Source organism: Topomyia yanbarensis, chromosome 2 (genome assembly GCF_030247195.1).
Source record: "Topomyia yanbarensis strain Yona2022 chromosome 2, ASM3024719v1, whole genome shotgun sequence".
Lineage (NCBI taxonomy): Eukaryota > Metazoa > Arthropoda > Insecta > Diptera > Culicidae > Topomyia > Topomyia yanbarensis.
Window position 1 is genome coordinate 374717617 of NC_080671.1, and position 25555 is coordinate 374743171.

The window sequence follows — 25555 nt, forward strand, 5'->3', positions numbered from 1 at the left end:
GGTGGGAAAAATAACAGCTTGCTAATTAAATGTCGTTACAACATAAAAAAGGAAAAACCTCAGTCGTTAAGAAAAAAGGGAAAAAAGAAAATAGTTGTGCCAGTCCAAACATGTATTAATTATTTCATTATTTGTGTAGCACTATAAATCGTGAAATATTTCATAATTGGATTTAACTCAGTTCAGTAGGTTTTAATGCAATCTTCACACTTTATTGCACCAACAACATTCTTAATGACTCATCATCTATCATAGATTTAATATAGTTTTGCATATAACGCAAAAAAAATGTTTTAAAATTTTGTTCGTTTTCTAAGCTTTGGAATGAACCGAAGCTGTCTTTTGGTATATGAACCAAACGCCTGGTACTATGTCAATTTCTCAAATGAGAAAATTTTTGGATTAGACCCAGACGAGGAGAAACCAAAACACTAAAAAACCATACATATTTTATATTAGGTCTTGTTCCCTTATGCACAAAAATTTGGTCTTAGCCAAAATTGTTCCCATTTGGGAAATTTACGTAGTGCCACGCGTTTGGTTCGTATAACGACAGGTTCGGTTCACATCCCTCGTCGGCAAACAGAGCCTCTGTGCTTACTATCAAGACATAATTCGGTAGCCAGGTGTTTGGTTTTCACGCAATACGTGCGAGTTTTTGGATTTTAATGCCTAATTAGCGCCAATTTGGTGCAGATTTAGACTTATCTAGCTAGTATAAAGTTGGTGTTGGTTACTTACGAGGAGAATCCGAAACACTAAAAAACCATGCTTCATGTTGCATCGCCACTCTCCAAGATTCGAAGGTTTTTGGAACTATTTGCTATATCAGGGGTGTAGCCAGAAATTTGGTTTGGGGAGGGGGTTTTGATGAAAATCACAAATTTTTCGAAAAATGCTTAAATTTAATATTAGTTTGATAAATTATTGAAAACTCAAAAACATAAGTAGTCTAAAAGATGTCATTCTAGTCTACAATTCAAGATCACCTAATTCAATAATCCTTGACGTTGAAGGTTTGACAACTTCGGGAAGTTATCAACACAAAACATCGCATGCTTTGATATAGAAATTTTAGTGATTAATTCTCATAGAGGTAATTATGGCGAATTAATTCTTCAAAAATATTAAGAAACATGGTGCCTTCAGCAAAGTTTTTGATAATGTCATTTTAAACAATTTTGTTGAAAATAGGAAGGCATGTGAATGCAGCATATAGGGATTTAAATCGACTGGGCATGCTATATTACACCTTAGTGAAGAAAAATTTAGGTGAAAACCATTTTTTCTGCGCTACGGAGAAAATCGTTTGAAACAATCATTGCGAGTTGAGAACACAAAACCTATAACTAAATTATGGATGGATGGAATTGCAACTTGCGTTTCGACTTCATCTCATCAGAATCCGACACTAACTTGGTGGGCGGACTAAGCTAGTGCCGTATTGATGCTAGCTCCAAAAATGGAATCTCTCTTTATGTTTTTGGGCAAACCACTAGTCCTTTCAATATCTGGGAATTTTTTTTAAATCCAGTTCCCTTAAATATTTTTTGTAAGCTTCAGAGGCACCTTGAATGCAATGTGAATTTATTTTTAATTACCGCAGAAGAGATTTATCAAATACAGTAATTTCAGAATAGCTTGTTGTAAAAGTTTTCTACTACTATTTTTCGATACTCTGAATATGTGGGATATTCATGTTTTTGACAAAGTTGTTTGAAATAGCACTTTCGAAAACTTTGCTGGAGACATTCAGTCTTGACCCAAATTTGCTTGAAAAGTAAATTCACTATAATTACTTCTAGGAGGATTAACCGCCAAAATTATTTTATCAGCAAATGAACAGTTTTACGTTTTGAAATTCTTCAATGTTACTTAACATCGATATTTGGCAGTTTCGAATGAATGTGATCGTGACCGTTAAAAATTTATCGAGCATTAATTTCAGTCAACGTTACAACTTGCAAACGAGTACTAGCCACCTAGCACACAAAATTTTAGTACGCCATTCATTGCAGCACTCAAATATACACCATTAATAACCATTAACTTGAGATATATTTACATATTTATTAAATCCAATCCTGCTTAGAGGCTATTCATATAGTTGGTAATACAACAAAAATCAAATGCTCATAAAACCGATCCTGACCTGCTAGAGACAAACTGTAAACGTCATTTATCATCAACTTTCAACTAGTTTCTGAAATGTTATTCTTGTTGTTAACCATATTGAATTTTTGTCTAAAATCTACACAATCTCAAAAATACATTTTCAGCAAATGTTGAAATGTATGCAAGTTTTCGGTAAACAAGCTCATGTTTTATATGCAATCAACCTATTCAAATTTAGATTCCCATTCGAAAAATTGACTCTAATCCATATTTTGGAGCATCTTTCCAAAAATGAGCTCATAATAATTCAGACAGTTATTTTATTTTACATTGAAGTAATTTGACAACTATGGGATTTCGGCTAAGAGATAAGTTACAAGATCCCCTTCCCACAATTTTCCAAAAGTTTTCATGACGCTTTAAGTACGGTTCTCAATGTAGTGATCAGAAAATATTTTTCAAAAAATATTTTGTAGAATATTAAATTAAATTCGTCAGTATCAATTTTTTTTTTCATTCCAATTAATTTTGGTTTGGGGGGGGGGGGTGTTTAACACCAACCCTCCCCCCACTGGCTACGCCCCTGTGCTAAATACAAGTAAAACGGAAGAACGGTTCATGTGAATTAGTTCTCTTAACAGAACTATTAATCGGGAATAGTTCTTCGAAGGGAACTGTTGGGCTCTTTCTAGTTTCTGCGCTCATGGTAACAGTTTCAAAAACATCGAACATGTGGTGTGAGTAGGCGCCTAATATAACGCCAGTCCTCTATTAAAACATTTCTTTCAAGTTAAGGAAGAGAGTAGTCTCTTGGTGGGGATAGCTGTCATAGCCAGGGTTACCATATTCACAGATTTTTCTGTAATGTCACAGATTTTTTCCATAATTTTTGATCACAGATTCTTTTTCACAAATGACAGATTTTTGGCATTTTGATGAAAATTTCACAGATTTTCACAGATTTTTGGAAATATTGTGATTTTTCACAGATTTTTTTGGAAATTTATCACAGATTTCCACAGATTTTTTCCTCTTTTAGTCATCACAGATGGTAAAAAGATTTTTTTACCGAAACACAGATTTCAATATGGCATCCCTGGTCATAGCATCAAGCATATTGTTTTGCCGAGTATTATAGCGCCAGGCCACTGTTATAGCAGTCTCTTTGAGTGCGAGGAAGATCTGCATTTGCCTCAGAATGGAGCATCGATGACCTGAAGCTAGTTCAAGTTGTATATCTCCGTCTCTTCATGCGTATATATCGGACTGAGGACCCTCGAAATAAGACTAGGTTAAAAACCTTCAGCATAAAAACCGGACAAAATATTTCCGGTTAATAGAAGGTAGTTTTTAACACGGATTTTCTTACGGATTTATATTATACCGATTTTATTACACGACGTTTACTCTGCCGACTTTTCGGGAGAGAAATTTTTAAATCTTCATAAGGACTTGCCACCTTTCGTTTGGTGCGTTCATGCTTCCGACACAAAACCAATAAAACTAGAACGGTTTTGGAATAGTGATATGATGCAAAATCGTCCAAAACAACGGTCTTTGATAACATTGTTTCAATAACAGCAAAAGCCTTTTTTGGAGTCTCAGTTTTGTAAATCTCCATTATGACCCAGCGTATGAAATTTCATACGCAAAAACAACACTAAAAATTCTCTATAATTACAATTAACACTATGTACAATTAAGGCGTCCTCAAACTTCAGGTCTTTATAATGTGTATGCTCAATAATCTTTTTTTTAAATTCCATTGTGTTTTCGAATGTCAAAGTTGGACAAAATTCAAACCTATACTATACTATACATATTATTACATTTCTCTTCTAAATCACTAATTCTTGTTTGCGATTGAGAACAAATGGCTATGAGAGGTGTGAAAGATGTGGCTCAGTGCGAAAAAAATGGAAGAAATTGGTGAAACAATTGCGAAAATTCTGCTGGTAGTTCAAGGTATGAAATTTCATACGATATAGGCTGAACAGGTATATTTTTTTCCTAAAGCAAAATTATTTCCTCTTTAGGACCCGGACAACTTTCTCGCTAATTTTAATGTTGAATCAGTGCATTCAAGGCTAATAAATGCTTAATACGTTGCAAATCATGCCTGATTATAACCACAATATTTTGTATGTAAATTCTAGCAAGAAAATGTTCTTTTTCTTAAAATAATTACAAAGTTTGAAGTGAAAGATATTTTGATGCAACGAACCAATCATGAGATGAACCGGCACGAGAGAGAAAAGAAGTGTTCAAATCATTCAAAAAGGCTGCTAAATGAATGATTTCGCAAGGTTGAAGATATTATTCCCATACTTAATTCGCATAATATTTTTCTCATATTGAATACGGCATAATATGAGGGCTCACGAAGTATTTTATAAATTACCAAAAGTTTTAACATAGCTGGGTTATAATGGGTTAGAAATGGCAAAACCCTTTTTTGGAGACACTCAGTTTCGTTAATCTCCCCATTCGTGGTGCCTTTGGTCACGAATGATTCACTACGTTCGCCACAAATGCATATGGCTTGGCAAGTTAGGTATTTCGAAGCGAATTTCGACAGTTCTCAACCTCAACCTAATTTTCCTCTTAAATGATACATATTACGAATGGACAATCACGAAAACGAACGATTTACAATTTTGTTGTAGCAATATCGTATGTCGCTTACTTCTACCATTCCTACAACTTAATGTACCAACCCTTTCGTGACACCATTCATTCATACAACTCGTGTAGCTAGTAACTGAAACCTGAAGCCATTGTTTGCATTTCACTAATTGTAATTATTGTCTGAAACAAGCTAGCATCATTGGTAAATGTAATTCCCGTGAGAGGAGGTGTACATGGGGGGAAGGGCAGAAAATTTCCCACAATTATGTCACTTATGATGGCAGCAATCCGGTGAGACCCTGACGATTGCTATTGTTCCGAGCAGCATAAATCTATGGTGGCAACGTGGCTAGCAGTACCTACTGCAGCAATAAGTTTACTCAGCGGACTTTGAACTGGGACGAGGTGGGCGTGTAGCTACAGGTTCTTAAAGTGTACCTTTATTATTGGTGGTGTCGTTTGCATTTTACATGTATCGTATGTTTTAGTATTCATCGCTCGCGAGACTGACTTTACTCTGATAATGCGTGGCACTAGCGGAATGTGGGTTAATAAACAACAGTGAGTCTAACTTGTGCTAGGTTAGACGGTGGATTTTGATTATTCTTGATTCATACATATTGGAAGCAACATTGGATTTGGCTTCAAGCTGATGTCAATTTCTATTTGATAGTTTTCATAATAATATACACGTTACTGTTTAATGTGGCCAAGGTGGAGTCGAATCGACAGAAAGTTTATTTATACACCACCTTATCCAAGTCTCTTGAATAATCAATTGTGGGAAATACCAATAAATCCTAATCACCAAGTCTTCTTCGCATAGATCCCAGTTTTTAAGACTCTTCAAATTATTACGTTTAAGTACGTTTTTATCCTCTACAGTGCACTTATTAGTGGTTTTGGAATATTTTGACAGCAATTTGATATTTGTCCAACCTTTCAACGAACTACAATATTGCAAAATGCGGTTCATTTGGTGGCATATATTATCTCGTACCAGTCAAACAAGGGGGGAGGTTGCAGAATACAATTGAAGTCAATCGCCGATACACCTAATTCATGCTCAGAACAGTGTTCATCGATGTTATCCATTCACATGGATTACAATATTAAACATTACTATTAAACCCACCTTTAAGACCGTGTGAATGACCAGGTTTCATACAAAATCCATAGTCACATTCCAACATCTCAAAACAATACAGAAACTCTCTCTTTCTTCTCGTGTACCTCTTGGCACGGCTGTCCATTGTGAAGTAATTTCTTCAGCAGTCACATAGTAACAATTTTTACCCGATATCTCTATGAAAATTGCGTTCACTGCTACGCCATAGAGTGCGATTGTGTCTCAATTTTCACCTGTACCTCATCTGGGCCGGGTGGCGGGTGTGAAAAGACACACCACACCAATAATACTGTGCGGGAACATGTGCTGTGGAAAATCATCACCCGAACAATGCACCCAGCCCAGGTCGCATTGTTGTTGGGCGTAAGTAATTACCATTGTTTCCATCAACAAACTCCCACCAATTTCTCCGGTCCACCCACGTGTGCTGTTACTCTACCATGAATGCGTAGGGTTCTCAGAAGGGAGTGCACTCGATATCCATTCGTAATAATTGCAATAGTAATGAATGCAAATTGGCACGCGTCTCCAGAGAGCTACCGGGTACACGCAAAAAAGCAGTTTCTGCGCAATGGCTGACCCACATTCGGTGATCTAACCTAGTTTCAGAATATAGGTATGGTTTTGCTCGCAGGACCGTTCCGGTCAAAAACCTTGTACTAGTTTTTACTATACGATGCGGCCGGAAGGCGTGACCGATTGAAGGCCATGCAAGGATGTAACGCCACCATGTTCATGCGCACGTACGTACACAGGATGTGATTGGAATTGTACGAACCTGAATAATCTGCTTCGAGAGTCTCCCGCTTTGACGATTGGCATCAAACTTCCCACCTTTTCGGACAAAAGAATGATTCATTGGCCCCGGGGAGGGCGGATCCGGGCATATTGTGGTTTTTCGAAGTACCGAGAAGCGCGACTTTGGCTGGCTTCTTCTCTGAACGCAGTCAGTCACGTCAGGGAAGATCGGTCAAGCGTGCTGCATGCAGCACCAGCTAATTATTGCAGCGGTCGTTTCGGGTCTACTGACTCATGACACAATCGTTACTTTATTGGTAAGATGAGTTGATTCTGAAAATGGTGAACGTTAAAATCGTGTGTTTGAGGTTGTAATTGAGACTGGGCAACCTTCCCATATTACATACTTTCAGTGTCATCACTATACTATTATGCTATTGAAAATAATTAACATTAGGATCCAGGTTAATCGAGGCGCTTCTCTAGAAAAAATTCAATAATAAAAAAAATGTTTACGATTGTTATATTTAAAAATACCTTGAACTTATTCGCTCAATTGATAAATTCACAAACAACGTGGACTTGGAAATTTGTGACGCGTCTATACTTCAAAAATCGTTTAATTATTGTTTTACCCAACAGGGTTTATTTTGATAATTCCTTGAACTAGTAAAGTTTAATATTGTGACCGAATCAGATATTTATTTCATTATAGGAAAAACGGCCATTTCGCAGCTATTTCCTTTCTAAACGAAATGGTAAATCTGATTGAGCAAACAGATAGCCACTTTTCACTCTAGAATCTGTTAGGGTTATTAATAGACTTATTCATCGAAAATTAACATAAAAATATTCAAATAACTATTCATACCACAGCAGATACCATTTTGTAAAATAATTGAAAAATCGCTCACTCGAAGGTTAGTTTAACACTCTAACCTACATCTACATCGAGGTCAACCATTTCTCTTACCTCCGATAACCGCAATCAGGAAAAACATTACCCAGGCTAATAATTTCAACGAAGCATAATATTCATTGCAATTAGAATGACATATTGCACAATCGTCTTGCACGCCCTCTATCTCTCCCTGCCTTCCCATACCACTGATAATAGCATACACACAGGCACATGCCGTGGGAAAACTAGCTTTGTTTTTTTTTGCTCGACAGTATAACAGCTCCTACATAGCTAACGCGTCGAAGATTGAAAAGAGACGGAGCTTGGTCCCTTCGAGCTTCGCTCCATCAATCAAGTGTTCTTTCTTTCATTCATAAAATTACAACAGCGCAGCCGCCTGCGAATGGTAGTACTCTGTGTAGGTATATGTATGTATGTATATGGTGCCTACCTGGTCATTCATCCGTCGGGGACACAGTGGGTCAGAAATGAGAAAAGTGGTTAAAATTGAAATCCTAGTCAATCGAAGCTTGCTGTCGTATTCCACAAAATTGGCGTAGTTTGGATTATTATTTTGAGGGAAAGACTTGTTTATATTTGGTTCCGCATTGATGGCAACAGCAATTCTACTATGTACTATTTCGGATAATCTTTTGGGTTTTTTAATTGATTTTTTTGATTACTGACGGCTCCAGCCCACCGACATAGCCGGGATACACAATTGTTGCAAACTGTATCTAATTCACGATTAAGATTTTTTTAGAATTTTCATTTGTCACAAAAATACATCAAAAACAGTTTGATGCATGAATCTTTTTGTAGTATTTTCTTAGCATTCATCAATACGCGAAATAGTTTACTATAATCAACTCGAAGTGATGATCGAAATATATCAAACGCAATACGACAATAGTCAAAAAAATTTCCCAGAAGCCCTTTCCAGTGGAAGCAGTTTTCACTAGAATGGACTACATATTATAACTTCAAATCATTAGTGTAAAGTGAAGAACAGCGTGAATTCTTGCCGGACTTCTTTAATAATCTTATAAGAACTGTGAATCAGGAATCAGAATATATGGACTTGATTATCACGTTCTCCATGCAAAATCCCAAACGGGAACTTTTTGAATAAGACCAAATTTGTATGCATTAAAACACAAAACCCAACATAAAGAATGACTTTCAGATTATCCTCGTCAGTAACTAACACCAACTTAATGCTAGTTAGATGAGTCCAAACCAACACCAAATTTGCACTAGTTGGACACTAAAATCCAAAAAGTCACACGTCTTGCGTGAACGCTAAACAACTGGCAGGTACCGAGTGGTGTCTCGATAGTATGCACAGAGGTTCAGTTTTCCGACGAAGAATGTGAACCTAATCCGTCTTTTGGTATAAGAACAAACGACTGGTACTATGCAAAATTCCCAATCGGGAATTCTTTTGGATAAGACCAAATTTTTGTTGCATAAGGACACAAGACCTAACATAATATATGATACATTTTAACGACATTAAATTAGCTAGAGATTATTGGGTAGGGAAAGTTATGAAAATTATGCGGTTGTCACGGTAAAGATGGACACATCTATCATTACCAGGACACATGTTAGTGAACTCGGGTGATTCGTAGTTATACTGCCTCGACCCTCATTAGCAGAAGACAAAGGTTAAGCCCGTACGATATTAAGCCTGTTCTAATGACCCTGCCACTTCTAGTTTCCCGATCTGTTTACTTCACATCCTTGCTCTCACTTGAGTTCTATGGCTCTAATTTTCATAACATTCCCTATCCAGTAATCTCTAGCTAATTGAATGTCGTTAAAATGTAAAAAAGAAAATGTGACTAATATAGTCGAAATAAAAAAGGAATAAAGTATGATTTTTAGTGCTTCGGATTCTGCTAACTTATCTATATTAAGTTGGTGTTAGTTACTGACGAAGAGTATTAAGTATTTATGATCAGATAACGACGGTTCAAGCTTATTCGATACGAACTCGTTTATGCGTAATACTTTCGGAACAGAAGGTTACATCTCACACCAGCTCGTTGCAAATGTAGGAAATCTCCTACATTTAGTATCTTTAGATTTGTGTTGCTTAAGCATTCCATCAATCCAGTGCCTCTCAAATTGATATCTGAGTCGCCCCAATATGTGGGATGGACATTTGCGTTACTGCCGATATGATATAGTTCTATTGTAATCTTCAAAAGCTGATAATTCATTAAAGGGCACAATGAATTTTTATCCACGGGGCACAATAAATCTTTATCTACGTTATCAATTGCGACAGCATATCGCTAGTTGTGAGATCAGATATAAGACATGTGTCAATAAGGCACGTCGATTTGTCGTGCCCAATTTGTCAATGAATGTGAATAAATGTATTAGTTTTAAACAAATTAAAAATTGCAAAGCTATAGGTCGACTGTCAAGCTTTCTTTTTCGATTTTGGATGGTTAATGGACGCGTAGTCTGAATATGATCGAAAGATTTCCATCACTCTTTGTTTGGGAGCAATTTAAAAGAATTTAATCCTCTTTTTCCTGATGACGCAGTCTTCAGAAAATTGGATGAATCTGATACGGAACTTCTTAACGATTTTTTCGGTTACGGTTACGGTTTTTAAGTCACACCAAACTTCTGATTTCCAAAACTTCATTCTGTCCGCGCGTCATTTTATTTTGTCTACCGTCATGCACGTAGCCAGAAAAAAGTTACCGGTTTTCAAAACATATACCAGAAATGATGTTTCGATGCACGCTGAATTTTTTTTATGCGGCACCATGTTTCGATATATGGTATTACCGAAATTTGTAGTTAGCTGTTTGGATGTAACGGAGTTTTCACTCCAGGACAACACCGTTATGCTGAGAACACAGTATTGTGAGCTGTGTCCTGGTTGTATTATCTCCGTGCTAATAGCAGACTGCATTTGAACCTGCATGCTCCAACAGAATAAAATAAAAATATGCCAAATGAATTCCTGCAGATAAACATAATTATGCCAAATTTTCGTTATGCCCAGTGTTGCCAAAAGTACGAGCCACCCAGTACAAGCAGAAAAAAGATTTGTAGGTACAATAAAAATATGGATTAAATTCAATAATTAAAATTATTAGTCGGGAGACAATAAATTTATTTATTAAATTCGATAAAATTTATTATTGAAATCATAAAAAAATCTTTGAAATTAAATCTGTTTTTATTGAAAGCAAAAATTTATTGTTGTTCTAATTAAAAATGTTTTTAGACCAAAAAGGTTGTTGTTTGAAGTAATAACCGATAAATGATTGGATGCAATAACGCATATTTTCCATTTAAATATGCATAATTTTTCTGCGTGTATGTGAAAATTCGTTCACTCCTGCGGCAGCTGCTAACTGTTGATCACAAAGTAGTCAAAAATCCGCTCGCTGATAACCATGAATAATATACACTGATAAAAAATCACACTATACAACCAAAGGAAATTTAACATCATTTTCAAGTGCACTTTCATGTTGAAAAGCAGATCAAATTATATTCATACTACTTTCACATGAATACGTTATGTTTTACCATTGAATTTTGGTTGCTATGCTATTGAGTCGCATTGTGTGAACTTTTCACGTCACATTAATGTGAAAAACATATAGTGCATATCCATATGTAAAACAATTGATTTCGCCGATTTTTCTACCCGTCACATCTATAGGTAAAACTCATTGATATTCACGTGTAATTCATTTGAAAATCTTAGTCAATGGTATTTCTTATGATGTTTATGTGATTAATCACATGATTCGCAAAAATTTCATTTGAAAATCACATTGTCCACACTCTATTAGGTATTCAAATGGCAAACGTATCCTTTTCATATGTTTTACAATTGAATCAATTCCAGTGTTTTCCACATGATGTTAACGTGTCTAGTTTTTTCAGTGTAGCGAAAGGCATTGAACAGTGGGTCACTAGATGCGCAAACTGCGAACGAACGATGAAGCTTGAACCTTCATTACATGGCAACGTTTTTATTAAAATATTTTTATTGGCGAAGTGCATTAGAGGTAGCTCATACTAGGAATTTGATAGTGTTAGAATAGTTCTGATAAAAGCACAAATATAAATCGGATTATTATATCCAATAGCTTGAACTTGTACTGGCTCTCGGGGTTCCAACTCCGTTATTTATCGGGACTAGCTGGAATTGCACAGAAACTCAATAGCTGGTAATGCCTGGAAGAAACAAATCATCATTCAATGTACAATTCTGGAAACCCAAAGTTCTTTATTAATCAATACCGTCACTGCCAAGACCCGTACGTAAATCGAAGCAGGAAAGAGAAGAAATGTTAGTCCGACACTTCTTATTACTACTATTGCGCACTCCACAAGTGTCACAGGAGGACGGAGATTGAAAAAGTAATAGGTATTCGATTAAAAATTGTGCTGCAATTCGCGCGCGATTCAAGATTTTAAGAGTCTCTAGGCCCCCGGCCACCAGGATACTTATGAAGTGCCGAAAAATCGCTTTAGAAAAATCATAACGACGAATTAGGAGGAAATCGTTCTTAAATCCGGCACCCGACGGTTTTGCTTCAGTACTTTTGAAAAGGCATATCGAAGCTTTAGTGATTCCGATTCTTCATATCTTTAGAGCATCTGTTGGCATTTTTCCATTTTGCTAGAAGTTCGTGAACATGTTCCCAGCCCATAATATGGGCGATGTCCGAAATTACCGCGGAATTATTTCATTGAGTGCTGTCTCGAAGTTGTTCGAGCTGGTGACTATGGAATCTCTTCAGGCTCATTGTAAGCAGTACTAGTAGTGACGATCAACATGGCTTCAGGTTTGGGCGTTCGAAAGAAATTAACTTGCTATGCCTAACCTCCTACATAACAGAGAGTATGGAACGTTGCGCTCAAACCGATATTATTTACACACGGTTTATGACAAAGTGAACCTTGAACCATCAAAGTAAACAATCACTAAAATGGAGAGATATAGAATCAACAGTGGTTTGTTGCAACTATTTCGATCCTAGCTTACAGATCGAGTAATAGTGATTGTCAGGCACCCACACTTCTTTCTATATCAGCAGTACCCCAGAGAAGTCACTTGGGACCGTTTATGTTTCTGCTTTACTTCAGCGACGTGCATTTAGTTCTGAAGCCTCCACACCTGTCCTTCGTCTCAAGATATTTCGTCTCATTCGCTTAACTGAGGTTTGTAGATTTCTCCAACAATAGCTTGAAACCTTCACTGATTGCTGTAGTACGAAACGAAGTTGTGTAAATCCGAAGAAGTGCTAGATGATCTTACCCATACGAATAATAGGTCTAGTTTGTTTTAAGAAATTGAAAACGTTAGTCAAATCGGCCGACCACAAAATATGACCATCATCGATTCGAACGAAACTTTGAGGTTGTGTTCGGTTTATGAGTCTCCAGTATTTTCTCTGACAATTGCAATATTTTGATACAAGAGCAGTTTTTCAAAAGGGCGTAAACATTTCTACGTGCATTAATTTCAAATTTTTTGTTCGATTACTGTATTTTATACAGCAAAACTTTCTGAGAACGAGTTTCAGAGAATAAATATTTATGTACGAAAAAATGTACACTGAAATAAATGTTGTGTCATTTTTCACAAAAACAAAAATTTGTGTTAAAAATTTAAATTGTAAAAGAAAACCACTTTTTCTAATTTTTTATATTTTGTCAATAAAAACCTCAAGAGAAAAGAAACATTCTGAATGTGATTGTATGATGGAGAACTTATCGGTAAAAAAGTTTTTTTAACAATAACTTTATACATTATTTTAAATTTCATACTAATTGACATACAAAACTGTAACTTTATTACAGAATATAATTCTAAGTCACGTTTTAAATCAAAATGTATTTAACAAAAATCTTCCAAAATGCGATAGTTTTCGAGATATTTGGAATTTTGTTCCAACAAAAACAGTTATTCGCGTGATTATGTCCTTTTTAAAAGTTATTCGCGTTGTAAATCTTGGATCTTGTAAATATCGAACAGATGGTTCGAGATGCTATGTTTCTCATACTTGAGAGTAGTGGCATTATTTCGTCTATTCTCGAGTGAGCATGAGAAGAAATTATTCTTAGAGTACTGAGGATCAAGTGATTGGAAAGTAGAATGCAACTCTCGTTACTGCCGGCAACTTCCCAACATCTCTGATAATGATTTGGCGAAAAAACTGAATACTAACCGCTGTACTGTTGGCGAGTTCGTTTTCGAAAATGTCAATATAACCGAGAAAATAAACAACTCAATCAAAGCATCAAACAACAAACGGCAGTCAAAATCCGAGAACGTATGCTGTACCACCAGATGCTGTCGAATTTCAATGGATGTGCTTTTAACGACAATGAATGACATGCGAAAACCGAAGTTATGCAAATTCTGGAGCTCCAATTCTACTATGCTCGTGATCGCGGCAACTTTCCTGTCAGAATCAAGTTTTTTTCACCAAAAAGAATTATGGTTTGGCAAGGTATCTGTTCCTGTGACAAGAAAAGTCAACGTTTTTGTGACGGATGAGACTACGAATTTGGAAGTGTTATAAATAGAGTGCCGTAACAAACATATTTCACCCTTAATTAAGTCCTATGATAGTCTAGTTACGTTTTGGCCAGATATAGCCAGTGGTCGTTATAGCAAAAATGTGCGACAATCGTTCAGCGGCAATAGAGTACAGCTCATCCTAAAACAGCTTAATCCACCAAATTGTTCCCAGTTTCATCCAATAAACAAGCAATAGGCGATAATGAAGTTTAAGGTAAAAGTTACCAGCATTGCATTGGTCGGATTAAGAATTAGTGAAATCAGCTGCCAATACCGTGACTTAATGGGTGGTACTTTGTTCGTTCGTTAGCTGCCGTTCTGCTGGTGCCGACAGTAAATCCAGTACATTGTTTTCGCTGGTGCGGAACAATCGACGTTGTTTGCAGATAAGTTTTGCTTTATTTTTTTTTCTCGTTTGCTTTCTTTCCTTTTCCCTACTTTACTCAAATCAAATAATAAGACACATTCCCGTTTATATAACGCTCTGCCCTCGTGCTTAAATGGCCGAGGGCGAAATACCATCTGATGTAATCATGGAAGTCCCTGATCCCCCTAATACTCGCATTGCTCCCCGTATAAAGCAGTACCCAGAAGGTTCCTCTGGGCCATGGGTGGTATATTTTCGGACCGGAGAGAAACCGGTTAATATATTAAAACTTTCTCGAGATCTCACTGCTAATTACCCGGCCGTAACTCAGATAACACGTGTTCGGGCAAACAAGATACGTGTTCTAGTGAGTGATCTCGGCCAGGCAAACGCGATTGCTTGCTGTGAGCGCTTTACGCGGGAATTTAAAGCGTACGTGCCTTGTGTGGCCTGTGAAATCGATGGGGTAGTGTCCGAACCGGGCCTGAAATGCGAAGAACTGTTGGAGCACGGGGTTGGCTGCTTTAAGGACCCCTCTCTTGAACAGATTAAGATCTTAGAATGCAAACAATTGTATACCGCAAACACCGAGGGAGGTAAGACTACCTACTCTCTATCAGGCTCGCTTCGGGTGACATTCGCCGGGTCCTCTCTTCCCAACTACATCCTCCTTGACAGGGTTCGCCTACCAGTTCGCCTGTTTGTACCGCGGGTCATGAGCTGCAGCAATTGCAAGCAGTTGGGCCACACAGCCACATATTGTGGAAATAAGAAACGATGCGGCAAATGCGAAGGAGAACATGAGGATGACTCTTGCGACAAAGAAACTGAAAAGTGTATTTGCTGCGGGGGCCCTTCACATGCTCTTAAATCATGTCCTGCGTACAAGCAGCGCGGGGATAAAATTAAGCGCTCCCTTAAGGAACGCTCAAGGCGTTCTTATGCAGAAATGCTAAAGAATGCTTCGCCATCTGTCCTGTCCGAAAATCCCTATGCTGGTTTGGCTAACGTTGAGCAAGAATCTGACGACCCACGAGAGGGAACATCTTTGGTTAACCCAGGGGAATCCAGGAAGAGGAGAAATCCAGTCTCCCCTACATTGCCTCGTAAGGGTGCCAAGGTGTCGTCCACTCAGAGTGCGCCATCTACAACCAATAAATCCAACGGAAGTGATGCACAAAAGCCGAAGCAATTTGCTCCAGGACTTGGAAATATTAATTCTAACAAGGAGTACCCACCACTTCCAGGGACATCCAAAACCCCAAGTGTTCCCTTTTTTCAAACAGATACTCAGTCCAGTAGCGGACTAAGGAAATTTTCTGACATAGTGGACTTAATTTTCACAGCTTTCAATGTTACTGATCCTCTTAAAAGCCTTCTGATACGTTTTCTCCCTATAGTGCAAACATTTTTGAAGCAGTTGACTACTAAATGGCCCCTCCTTGCAGCGATCGTATCCTTCGATGGCTAAGTCATCGAACGAGGTCACCGATTCGATCACTGTTCTACAGTGGAACAGCAGAAGTATCCTCCCGAAACTCGATTCCTTTAAATTTTTACTAAATAGTTTAAAATGTGATGCTTTCGCATTATGTGAAACTTGGTTAACTTCCGATATAAATCTCAACTTCCACGACTTTAATATAATTCGTCTGGATCGAGAAAACCCCTATGGAGGAGTACTTTTGGGGATCAAAAAGTGCTATTCTTTCAACCGAATTAACCTCCCTTCGACACCAGGCATTGAAATTGTCGCTTGTCAAGTTTTAATCAAAGGTAAAGACCTTTGCATTGCTTCCATCTACATTCCTCCTAGAGCCTCGGTAGGGCACCGAACGCTTTGTAATATCACGGAATCCTTACCGGCACCGCGGCTAGTTCTGGGAGACTTTAACTCGCACGGTACGGTATGGGGCTCTCTTCATGATGATAATAGATCAACATTAATCCAAGATCTTTGCGATAATTTCAACATGACCATCTTAAACACGGGAGAAATGACGCGGATTCCTACACCACCAGCACGCGCAAGCGCGTTGGATTTATCGCTTTGCTCGACATCGCTACAGTTAGATTGCATGTGGAAGGTGATCCCTGATCCCCACGGTAGCGATCATTTGCCTATCGTGATTTCAATTGCTAACGGTTCAAGACCATCGGAAACAATCAATGTATCGTATGACCTCACACGGAACATTGATTGGAAGAGTTACGCGACCGCGATATCCGTTAAAATCGAATCCACTCAAGAACTTCCTCCGGAGGAAGAGTACAGGTTTTTGGCTGGCTTGATTCTCGACAGTGCGAATCAAGCTCAGACTAAACCAGTACCCAGCGCGAATACCCATGGACGGTCTCCCACCCTGTGGTGGGATAAAGAGTGCTCAGAGCTGTACGCGGAAAAGTCCACTGCATATAAGGCCTTCCGGGAAGACGGGTTACCCGCTAGCTATCAACAGTACGCGTCGTTAGAAAGGCGAATGAAGAGTCTAATGAAAGCCAAAAAACGCAGTTATTGGCGCCGGTTCGTCGACGGGTTAACGAGAGAAACAGCGATGAGCACTCTTTGGGGTACGGCTCGACGTATGCGTAATCATAATAGTACCAACCAGAACGTGGAATATTCAAACCGTTGGATATTCGCTTTCGCCAAGAAGATCTGTCCGGACTCTGTCCCGGTACAGAAAACGTACCGCGCCGCGTCTTCTCACGATACCGCGAACGAAACACCGTTTTCGATGGTGGAGTTCTCACTTGCTCTCTTATCGTGCAACAATAACGCCCCAGGGTTAGACAGAATCAAATTCAACTTGCTGAAGAATCTGCCTGACACTGCAAAAAGACGCCTGTTGAATTTATTTAACAAGTTTCTTGAGGGTAACATTGTCCCTTATGAATGGAGGCAAGTGAAGGTCATCGTCATCCAAAAACCAGGAAAACCAGCCTCCGACCACAACTCGTATCGGCCGATTGCAATGCTGTCCTGTATTCGGAAGTTGTTCGAGAAAATGATCTTGTATCGCCTCGACAATTGGGTTGAAGCAAATGGCTTACTATCAGATACACAATTTGGCTTCCGCAAAGGCAAAGGGACGAACGATTGCCTTGCGTTGCTTTCTACAGAAATCCAAATGGCCTATGCTAACAAAGAGCAGATGGCATCAGTCTTCTTGGATATTAAGGGGGCTTTTGACTCAGTTTCTATCAACATTATGTCAGAGAAGCTGCACCAGCATGGTCTTTCACCAATTTTAAATAACTTTTTGCTAAACCTGTTGTCTGAAAAGCACATGCATTTTTCGCATGGCGATTTAACAACATCGCGATTTAGCTACATGGGTCTTCCCCAGGGCTCATGTCTAAGTCCCCTGCTCTACAATTTTTACGTGAATGACATTGACGATTGTCTTGCCAATTCATGCACGCTAAGGCAACTTGCAGATGACGGGGTGGTGTCTGTTACAGGGCCCAAAGCTGCCGACTTGCAAGGACCATTACAAAATACCTTGGACAATTTGTCTGCTTGGGCTCTTCAGCTGGGTATTGAGTTCTCCACGGAGAAAACTGAGTTGGTTGTTTTTTCTAGGAAGCGTGAGCCGGCGCAACTCCAGCTTCTATTAATGGGTGCAACGATCAACCAGTTTTTCACATTTAAATATCTCGGGGTCTGGTTCGACTCTAAAGGTACCTGGGGATGTCACATTAGGTATCTGAAACAGAAATGCCAACAAAGGATCAATTTTCTCCGAACAATAACTGGAACATGGTGGGGTGCTCACCCAGGAGACCTGATCAGGTTGTACCAAACAACGATATTGTCGGTGATGGAGTACGGGTGTTTCTGTTTCCGCTCCGCTGCGAACATACACTTCATCAAACTGGAGAGAATCCAGTATCGTTGCTTGCGCATTGCCTTGGGTTGCATGCACTCGACCCATACGATGAGTCTCGAAGTGCTGGCGGGCGTTCTTCCGCTAAAAAATCGATTTTGGGAACTCTCATATCGATTGCTCATCCGATGCGACATTCTGAACCCGTTGGTAATTGAAAACTTCGAGAGGCTCGTCGAGCTTAATTCTCAAACCCGTTTTATGTCCTTGTACTTCGACTACATGGCACAGAGCATCAATCCTTCTTCGTACAATCCCAACCGTGTCCGTTTCCTAGATACTTCTGATTCTACTGTATTCGTCGACACATCCATGAAGGAAGAGATTCGTGGAATCCCGGAGCATATATTCCCGCAGGTGATCCCCAATATATTTTATAATAAATTCCGAGAAGTCGACTGCGACAAAATGTTTTACACTGACGGATCAAATCTCGATGGGTCCACTGGCTTCGGTATCTTCAACAATACTATCACCGCTTCATTCAAGCTCAATGATCCCGCTTCAGTTTACGTCGCAGAGTTAGCTGCAATTCAGTACACCCTTGGGATCATCGACACTCTGCCCACAGATCACTACTTCATCGTTTCGGACAGCCTCAGCTCTATCGAGGCTCTTCGTGCGGTGAAGCCTAAAAAGCAATTCCCGTATTTTCTGGGGAAGATACAGGAGTCCTTGTGTACGTTATCTGAAAAATCTTATCAGATTACCTTTGTTTGGGTCCCCTCTCATTGTTCTATCCCGGGCAATGAAAAGGCCGACTCATTAGCAAAGGCGGGCGCATTAAATGGTGACATATACGAAAGACCAATCTGCTTCAACGAATTTTTTAGTATTTGTCGTCAGAGGACGCTCAACAGTTGGCAAACCTCGTGGAGCAATGGGGAACTTGGACGATGGCTACATTCGATTATCCCAAAGGTATCAACGAAGCCTTGGTTCGGGGGGATGGATGTGGGTCGGGATTTTATTCGTGTAATGTCCCGACTTATGTCCAATCACTACACCATGGATGCGCATTTGCGGCGTATTGGGCTTGCGGAGAGTAGTCTGTGCGCTTGTGACGAGGGCTATCACGACATCGAACACGTTGTCTGGGTGTGCGCCGGGTATTGTGACGCCAGGTCTCAGTTAAAGGAATCCCTTCGGGCCCGAGGTAGACCACCCAATGTACCAGTCCGAGATATGCTGGCAACTCGTGATTTCCCCTATATGTCCCTTATTTATACCTTCATAAAAACGATAAATATCCCAATTTAGCCCCTCTCTTTTATTTCTCGTTTTTAGAGTTTCCTCCTGCCTTGTGGAACCGATCAGCTCCAGAGTGCCACTATGTAACTGCCATCGCCCTTACCACTACGCCTGCATAGAAGGAAACTGAAGCGAGAGCGACTCGAGGTCCGATGACTTTTGAAAGATTCCCCGCGGGTCCGAAGAATACCATCCGCCAATCCGGTACTCGACGACTTACTATACTGAGGCGCAAATTTGATACGCTGATCCCCCTCCCCCCCCCCCCCCCCCCGCCGTTCGAGCGCGAGTTGCAAGTTTTGCTCTTCTTTCCCTGTCTCTCCCCTGTCCTTGATACAACTGCTGCTACACTGATGCGGAAATAAGCCACCCTTTGAATATCTTGACCAAGCATAAGTTTTAGTTAAAAAATTCAAATTAGTATTCTGTATTTCTAGTTTTAAGATAGCTATAATTTTTAATCTTTATTGAAACTCTTGTCCTCCATCTTGTAAATAGAATTGAATCCCTAGTTTTAAGATTTCTGTGAAATTTCTCATAAATATTTGTTCCCCCTTTTGTGTACTAAACTATATTGTTAGTTTTAAGATAACCGTAAAATATTTCGTAAAATACTATTACTCCCCCTCTTGTATATCAAAGTGAATCCCTTGTTTTAAATTTTTTCATAAAAAAATCTTTTGGCCCTCTTTTGTATATTGAATCTTATTTCTAGTCTTAAGATAGCTGTAAACTTTCTTTTCCTTTGTAAAAAAAATATTTCAACATTGTAACCTCCTAGTTTTAAGATATCCAAAATGTAAAAACAAAAGCATTTGGCACCGCCAAGCTAACGCATTTGTGCCTATCAAATAAACGAAATGAATAAAAAAAAAAAAAACATTTCAACATCTCGAAGAGTTTTTAATTTGATCACAATGGTGGCAGAAATAGTTTTCTGTTTGATGCAATAGAGAAAAATATCTGCTTTCGATTTTGATCTTTTAACCATTAAAACAACCAAACGTTTTATTTTGATGACAAATAACTTCAAAATGCTTGAAAGGTCGATATCTGATGTCAAAACAAAAATGCATGCTTTGAAAAAAAGATCCTTAATACGTTAAAAGTAATCAATAAGTCTTGAAAAATAAAATCCTCTAAAGGAAACTTCCTTGGGACTGTGAAAATTGAAGTAACGTTTTAATTTTTTTTAAATGATTCCTCCACCGGTTTTTAGAGACTCTAAACTTCGAGTAGTTCCCATTTTTCTTCGGTTTCCAAAACATTTGTTGTTTTATTTCGTTTCGGGGAGAAGAAGTTGGCTACGTCCTTGAACCGAACGTTAATGTGGTGTGATACGCAGCCACCAATAGTTTTTGGTTACCCCAGTGGCAGAGGGTAGACTTACCGTAGCACCGAATGGGCTAATCATATATCTGTAACTGTTTCTGGAGCTAAACTAGCTAGCGTTACACGGTACAGCTGACCCGTAAGCAGAAACACTCACGCGTACTCCACGGGAAGGCAAGAATCCCTTCCAGTCAAGAGTTTTATGTACTCGAACCCACCTGATGGTTTATTTTGAGAAAGGTGTGTCAAATTCATATCAGACCTTCTTTCTTTCAAATGATTCGAACAAAGTATACCAGCTTCCTCGTCGAGACTTCATTTGCTTCAATTTATTTCTGGACGTAGTTATATTTATTCCCAATTTTGATTATAATACCGCATTATTCAAACGACTGCCCGTTTGAATTCGGTACATAAAATTTAATTTGCGAAACTAATGATGCAGATTGTACGCGTTGGGAAATACAAGTTTGTTGCGTTCTTTAAGTGGTTCTATGTTATAGAGCATGCAGCGTGCTTCAAATGATGGATGAGGAAATGCCATTCAATTGAGCAAGTGCATATATTATCTTCAAACTGATTAGATGCGTTCTTCATGCAGGATAATGTTTATTGACTCCATACTACGCTGCAATATTTTAAAATTGGTCTATTGTATTATTGTATAATGCCTGTATTGTGTAAAGGGTTTCAAAATTATAGCTAAAGCGTTTAATTAAGTCTATACTAATAGCTTTATATATTATTATATTTAAATGATCCACAAATGTGCGCATAGCGTCGTACGATTTCGTATAATTTAAATATACATTTTTCCGAATAGTTTAGGGACTCATCCTAAACTATTGTGAGGAAAATTTCGTAAAAATCGCATATATAAACCTTTCATGTCTTCAACTGAATTGTTGCAAAAGATACTCTCAATAAATTTGCTGATGATACCAAGGCGTTACCTAATTTGATTAAGAAGAGTTAATCGTACACAACTACTTCTAAAAAAGATAAATCACGTTTTTTTTATTTGTATATGTGTTGTATTTTGTTATAAAACTTCTTCGAAGACACTAAATCACAAAATTTAACGGTTTCGAAATCTTTTTGAACATTAATTTGGGTTCTCTTGTCTCTGTTTTCTCTTGCTGTTTCTTCGGAGTCAATAGCGGTAGCTCAATTGGATATGGCAAAAGTGCCTAACTGTTCCAAATAAGGCTTCAAATGTGAAAAAGCTCGAAAGGAATTTTATATTTCTACTACATTTAGATTAAGTACTTCTTACACTCAGAGCTCCAACTCTTTCTAGAAAATGTTTGTTTCGAATCCAAGAAAATTCATAGATCTACGCAAGCGGACAAACTGACCTTCAACCGTTGCAGATACCTCCTCTTCTAGGAAACTGATCACCGCCGTATGCCAAAAATAACAACCTTTTGTCTACAGTTCCTCAGTTCGTCCAAGGCAGCAAACATTAGCTCTGTCTAATCCATGCAAATTTTGTAAAATACTAATTCACCGTTTAAATAAGCTTTGTGCAATCGTGAAGCGAACTTCAAATGATACGCACTCCCCTTCCTTCGTACCATCCATAGCGCACCACGGTCATATCAGCCGTGTATAATTAAGGTCAGATGCCGTGGTGCCTTACTGTCAATGGCTGCTGTACAGCATATCATTATGTTCTTTCTTATGATTATTGCTATTGTTGAATGTTGCCACCGTGCGTAAGAAAACTCACTGGCGAACAATGGAACAATTGCGAGCGCATGCGGAAAATTGTTTCCGTTCGCAATGAAACAACAGTAGCACAGCATTTCTACCGCGCTGTTGAGAGGTCATTCTTTTGTAAAAATCGGAGACGTGACTTTATGTATGCGGCACGCAACCACGGGCGTAGCGCGATCAATCTTCTAACACAGATAAGCTACGCCGCCACTCGCGGGTGTTTCAACTCACTGATCTGTGCCAACACCTTTTTGGAACAGACTTCCTGTCCATTTGTTTTCCCCTTGAATAGACATCACCAAAGCGACGGTGATTAATTAAATTAATTAATTAATTGATGAATCATTTCTTTTAGATTGTGCGGAAGGATCGTCCACTGTACGTGCAGACAGCCAACTGCGTCGAGGAGAAGGAATGGGTCGATTTGCTGAGCAAAATCTGCCAGAGCAACAAGGCACGATTGGAGCACTTCCATCCCTGTGCCTACATCAACGGCATGTGGACCTGGTGAGTAGAAAAAGAAAACATAGTTCGTTTGAGTTTGATTTGATTGTATAAGTCCGAAGTAGTTAGGGGATGAAGTGCTACACATTTAATTATGTTTTGTAAAGTTTTATAATCTAGACAATTGCTTGAAACTGTACAATTCACGTAGTTATTGTCGATATTATTTTTTTTTAAATTCGACAATGTATTCATAATAAGAATTAATTTCCTTAATAATAAGAATCATTTTCGTTTTCCCCCTTCCAGCTGCAACGAATCGGACCAGTACGCATCGGGCTGCCAGGCCGTCTCCCCGAAACCATTCCAGATGGAGCAGGCAACTGTACTGGACCCGGCCCGGGACCTCCAGCGGTTGCACTCACTCATCATCGTTAACTTCGGCAGTCTGGAGGAGCTGGACCCGGCGCTGACAGCGGCCTGTGAAGATCCGGCGGCCTCCCGGCGGACCATCAAACAGTTGAACGAGATTGCCAACTCGCTCGAGCGGATCCACCGAAAGTACAAGACGACGCTGGCGCGGGAAATGCGGTACGGCAGCCGGCAGGCACCGATCGGCGATGACAACTACCTGCACACGTCCCGGCTGATGGTGGCGGGCGGGAATCTGGCTGTTACGGTAGCGGCTGCTGCCGCTTCCTACCTGCCGCAGCACTTCGAACGTTCACCAAATCCATTTCACCGCAACCACCAACTGCGGTCGTCCGACAACGAGCGTTTCTCTCAGTGTTAAGTTTTTTTTTATAATTGTATGTGTTTTGTATCCTAGGGTTAATTAATTTATTTCTGTTTAAAAAAACATTTTTCGTGTATTTACCATTTTTCGAAGAGCAAACGGAACTTCTCTATGTTTACTCCTTTGGTTTCGCAAGCTTTAACATAACCAGGTTCTTTTTTGTACAGAAAAGGAAACAAAAAATATTTAACGCGTTACGCACACTTCTTTTGTTTTTTTGTTAGTAAGACGATTAAGCAAGTAAAAAATGTACAGACCTTTGTGAACAAACATTGCCTTTCGAAGCTTTTAGTATCACCCATCATGCACATGATTTTTGTTTTCGTCCGAATTAGAAAGTTTAGTTAGCGAAAAGGAAACATCCCAAGCGTAATCTCATTCAAACATTCGTCATAAAAGTGTACTAGATGTAGAAAAGAATCACGAGAAGAACAAACACCTGAGCAAATCGCCAAGATATTTATGTACTAATAATGGAATTCAACGCAATTAAAGTATTCCTCATCTGAGACACTGCACCTAGGAAGACCGGTTGCTTCTGTCGATATCGGGAGTAGCTAATCCTGACTGGGGGGCAGACGCTGAGAAGTTATGCTTTGATTTGGACAACTACTGTAGGTACATTGATTAAATTCGCCCTTCAAGATTCAATATTTGAGTCGAGAGGCGAGCTACAGTAAAAACTGGACTAACGAAAATAAAAAAAAAGATGCGAAACAAAACTACAAAAAAACGTAATATAAATAACTATTCTAAAACTGGGAACTAAAACAGTGTGTATATGGTTGATGTAACCCTCCTGATAAAAAAAACCCAATCCGCACGCTATATGAGCAGAGAAGAATGAAAGATTGAAAAGTCCACACCGGAATATATTTTAAAACTATTTGTTAAGCCACAGCAATGATTTATATAAATGAGGTAACAGAAAAACTGATGCGAACAAAATATTTGGAGAGTGGTGTTTTGTACTCGTAGCAGAAATATCACAAGAACCTCACTGTATTCTAGGATCAAAAATGGACATTGTGGGCCCTCTGCCCACAGTCACGTCACCTAGTGACTAGAAGGAATTTTTCTTCTAGTCACTAGGTGATGTGACTGTGAGAATAATAGGGCTCTGTATGTTATCCCAGGACCGATTCTTTAAATAGAGTCTACTAATTTTCGCCAGATCACCGTGATATTTATGTACTAATACTGTATACTGGGATAGCCCTATGCTAAGCATTTTGTCATGGCATCTACTGGGTGGGAACACCGGGAGTAACTAGTAGAAATTAAACGTACTAGCGACACTGTTGAAAACAAGCTCAACCCTTATAATAGTGTTGTGGTGGTCACAGTTCATACTCCGATATGATAGTCGAAGGAGAATTACTTGAAGAGATTTGATGCGAGCTTGTAGATCCAGATTCTCTAGACTAATGTTTCTTGCTATGGACTACACAACATGCTGTCATATGAAGGCCGTTGTCGTTTACTAGACCGGTACATCATTGCTTAGCAGAGAGTGACATCATACGCAGCCATTGTGCCCAAAAAAGGTACTGCTACTCCCACAAATGCATTTTTATATGCACCCTTCTATAATCTTTCTGAAATGAGACCAACTGACTCTGACACCAACATTCTGCTAGGGATCATCCATAAATGACGTAGCATTAT

At 39.0% G+C, this 25555-nt stretch overlaps 1 protein-coding gene across 5 annotated transcripts in view; it reads left to right on the forward strand.

The window, feature by feature from the left end:
• Positions 1–24837, forward strand: part of LOC131684598 (GTPase-activating protein) — a 128686-nt gene extending 103849 nt beyond the window's left edge. For all 5 annotated transcript variants that reach the window (XM_058967607.1, XM_058967611.1, XM_058967610.1 and 2 more), the window contains 2 exons: positions 23003–23154; positions 23401–24837. In XM_058967607.1, coding sequence (XP_058823590.1) covers positions 23003–23154; positions 23401–23884 — 636 coding nt within the window. In that variant the 3' untranslated portion in view covers positions 23885–24837. The remainder of the gene's footprint in view (positions 1–23002; positions 23155–23400) is intronic.
• The last annotated feature ends 718 nt before the right edge of the window (positions 24838–25555 follow it).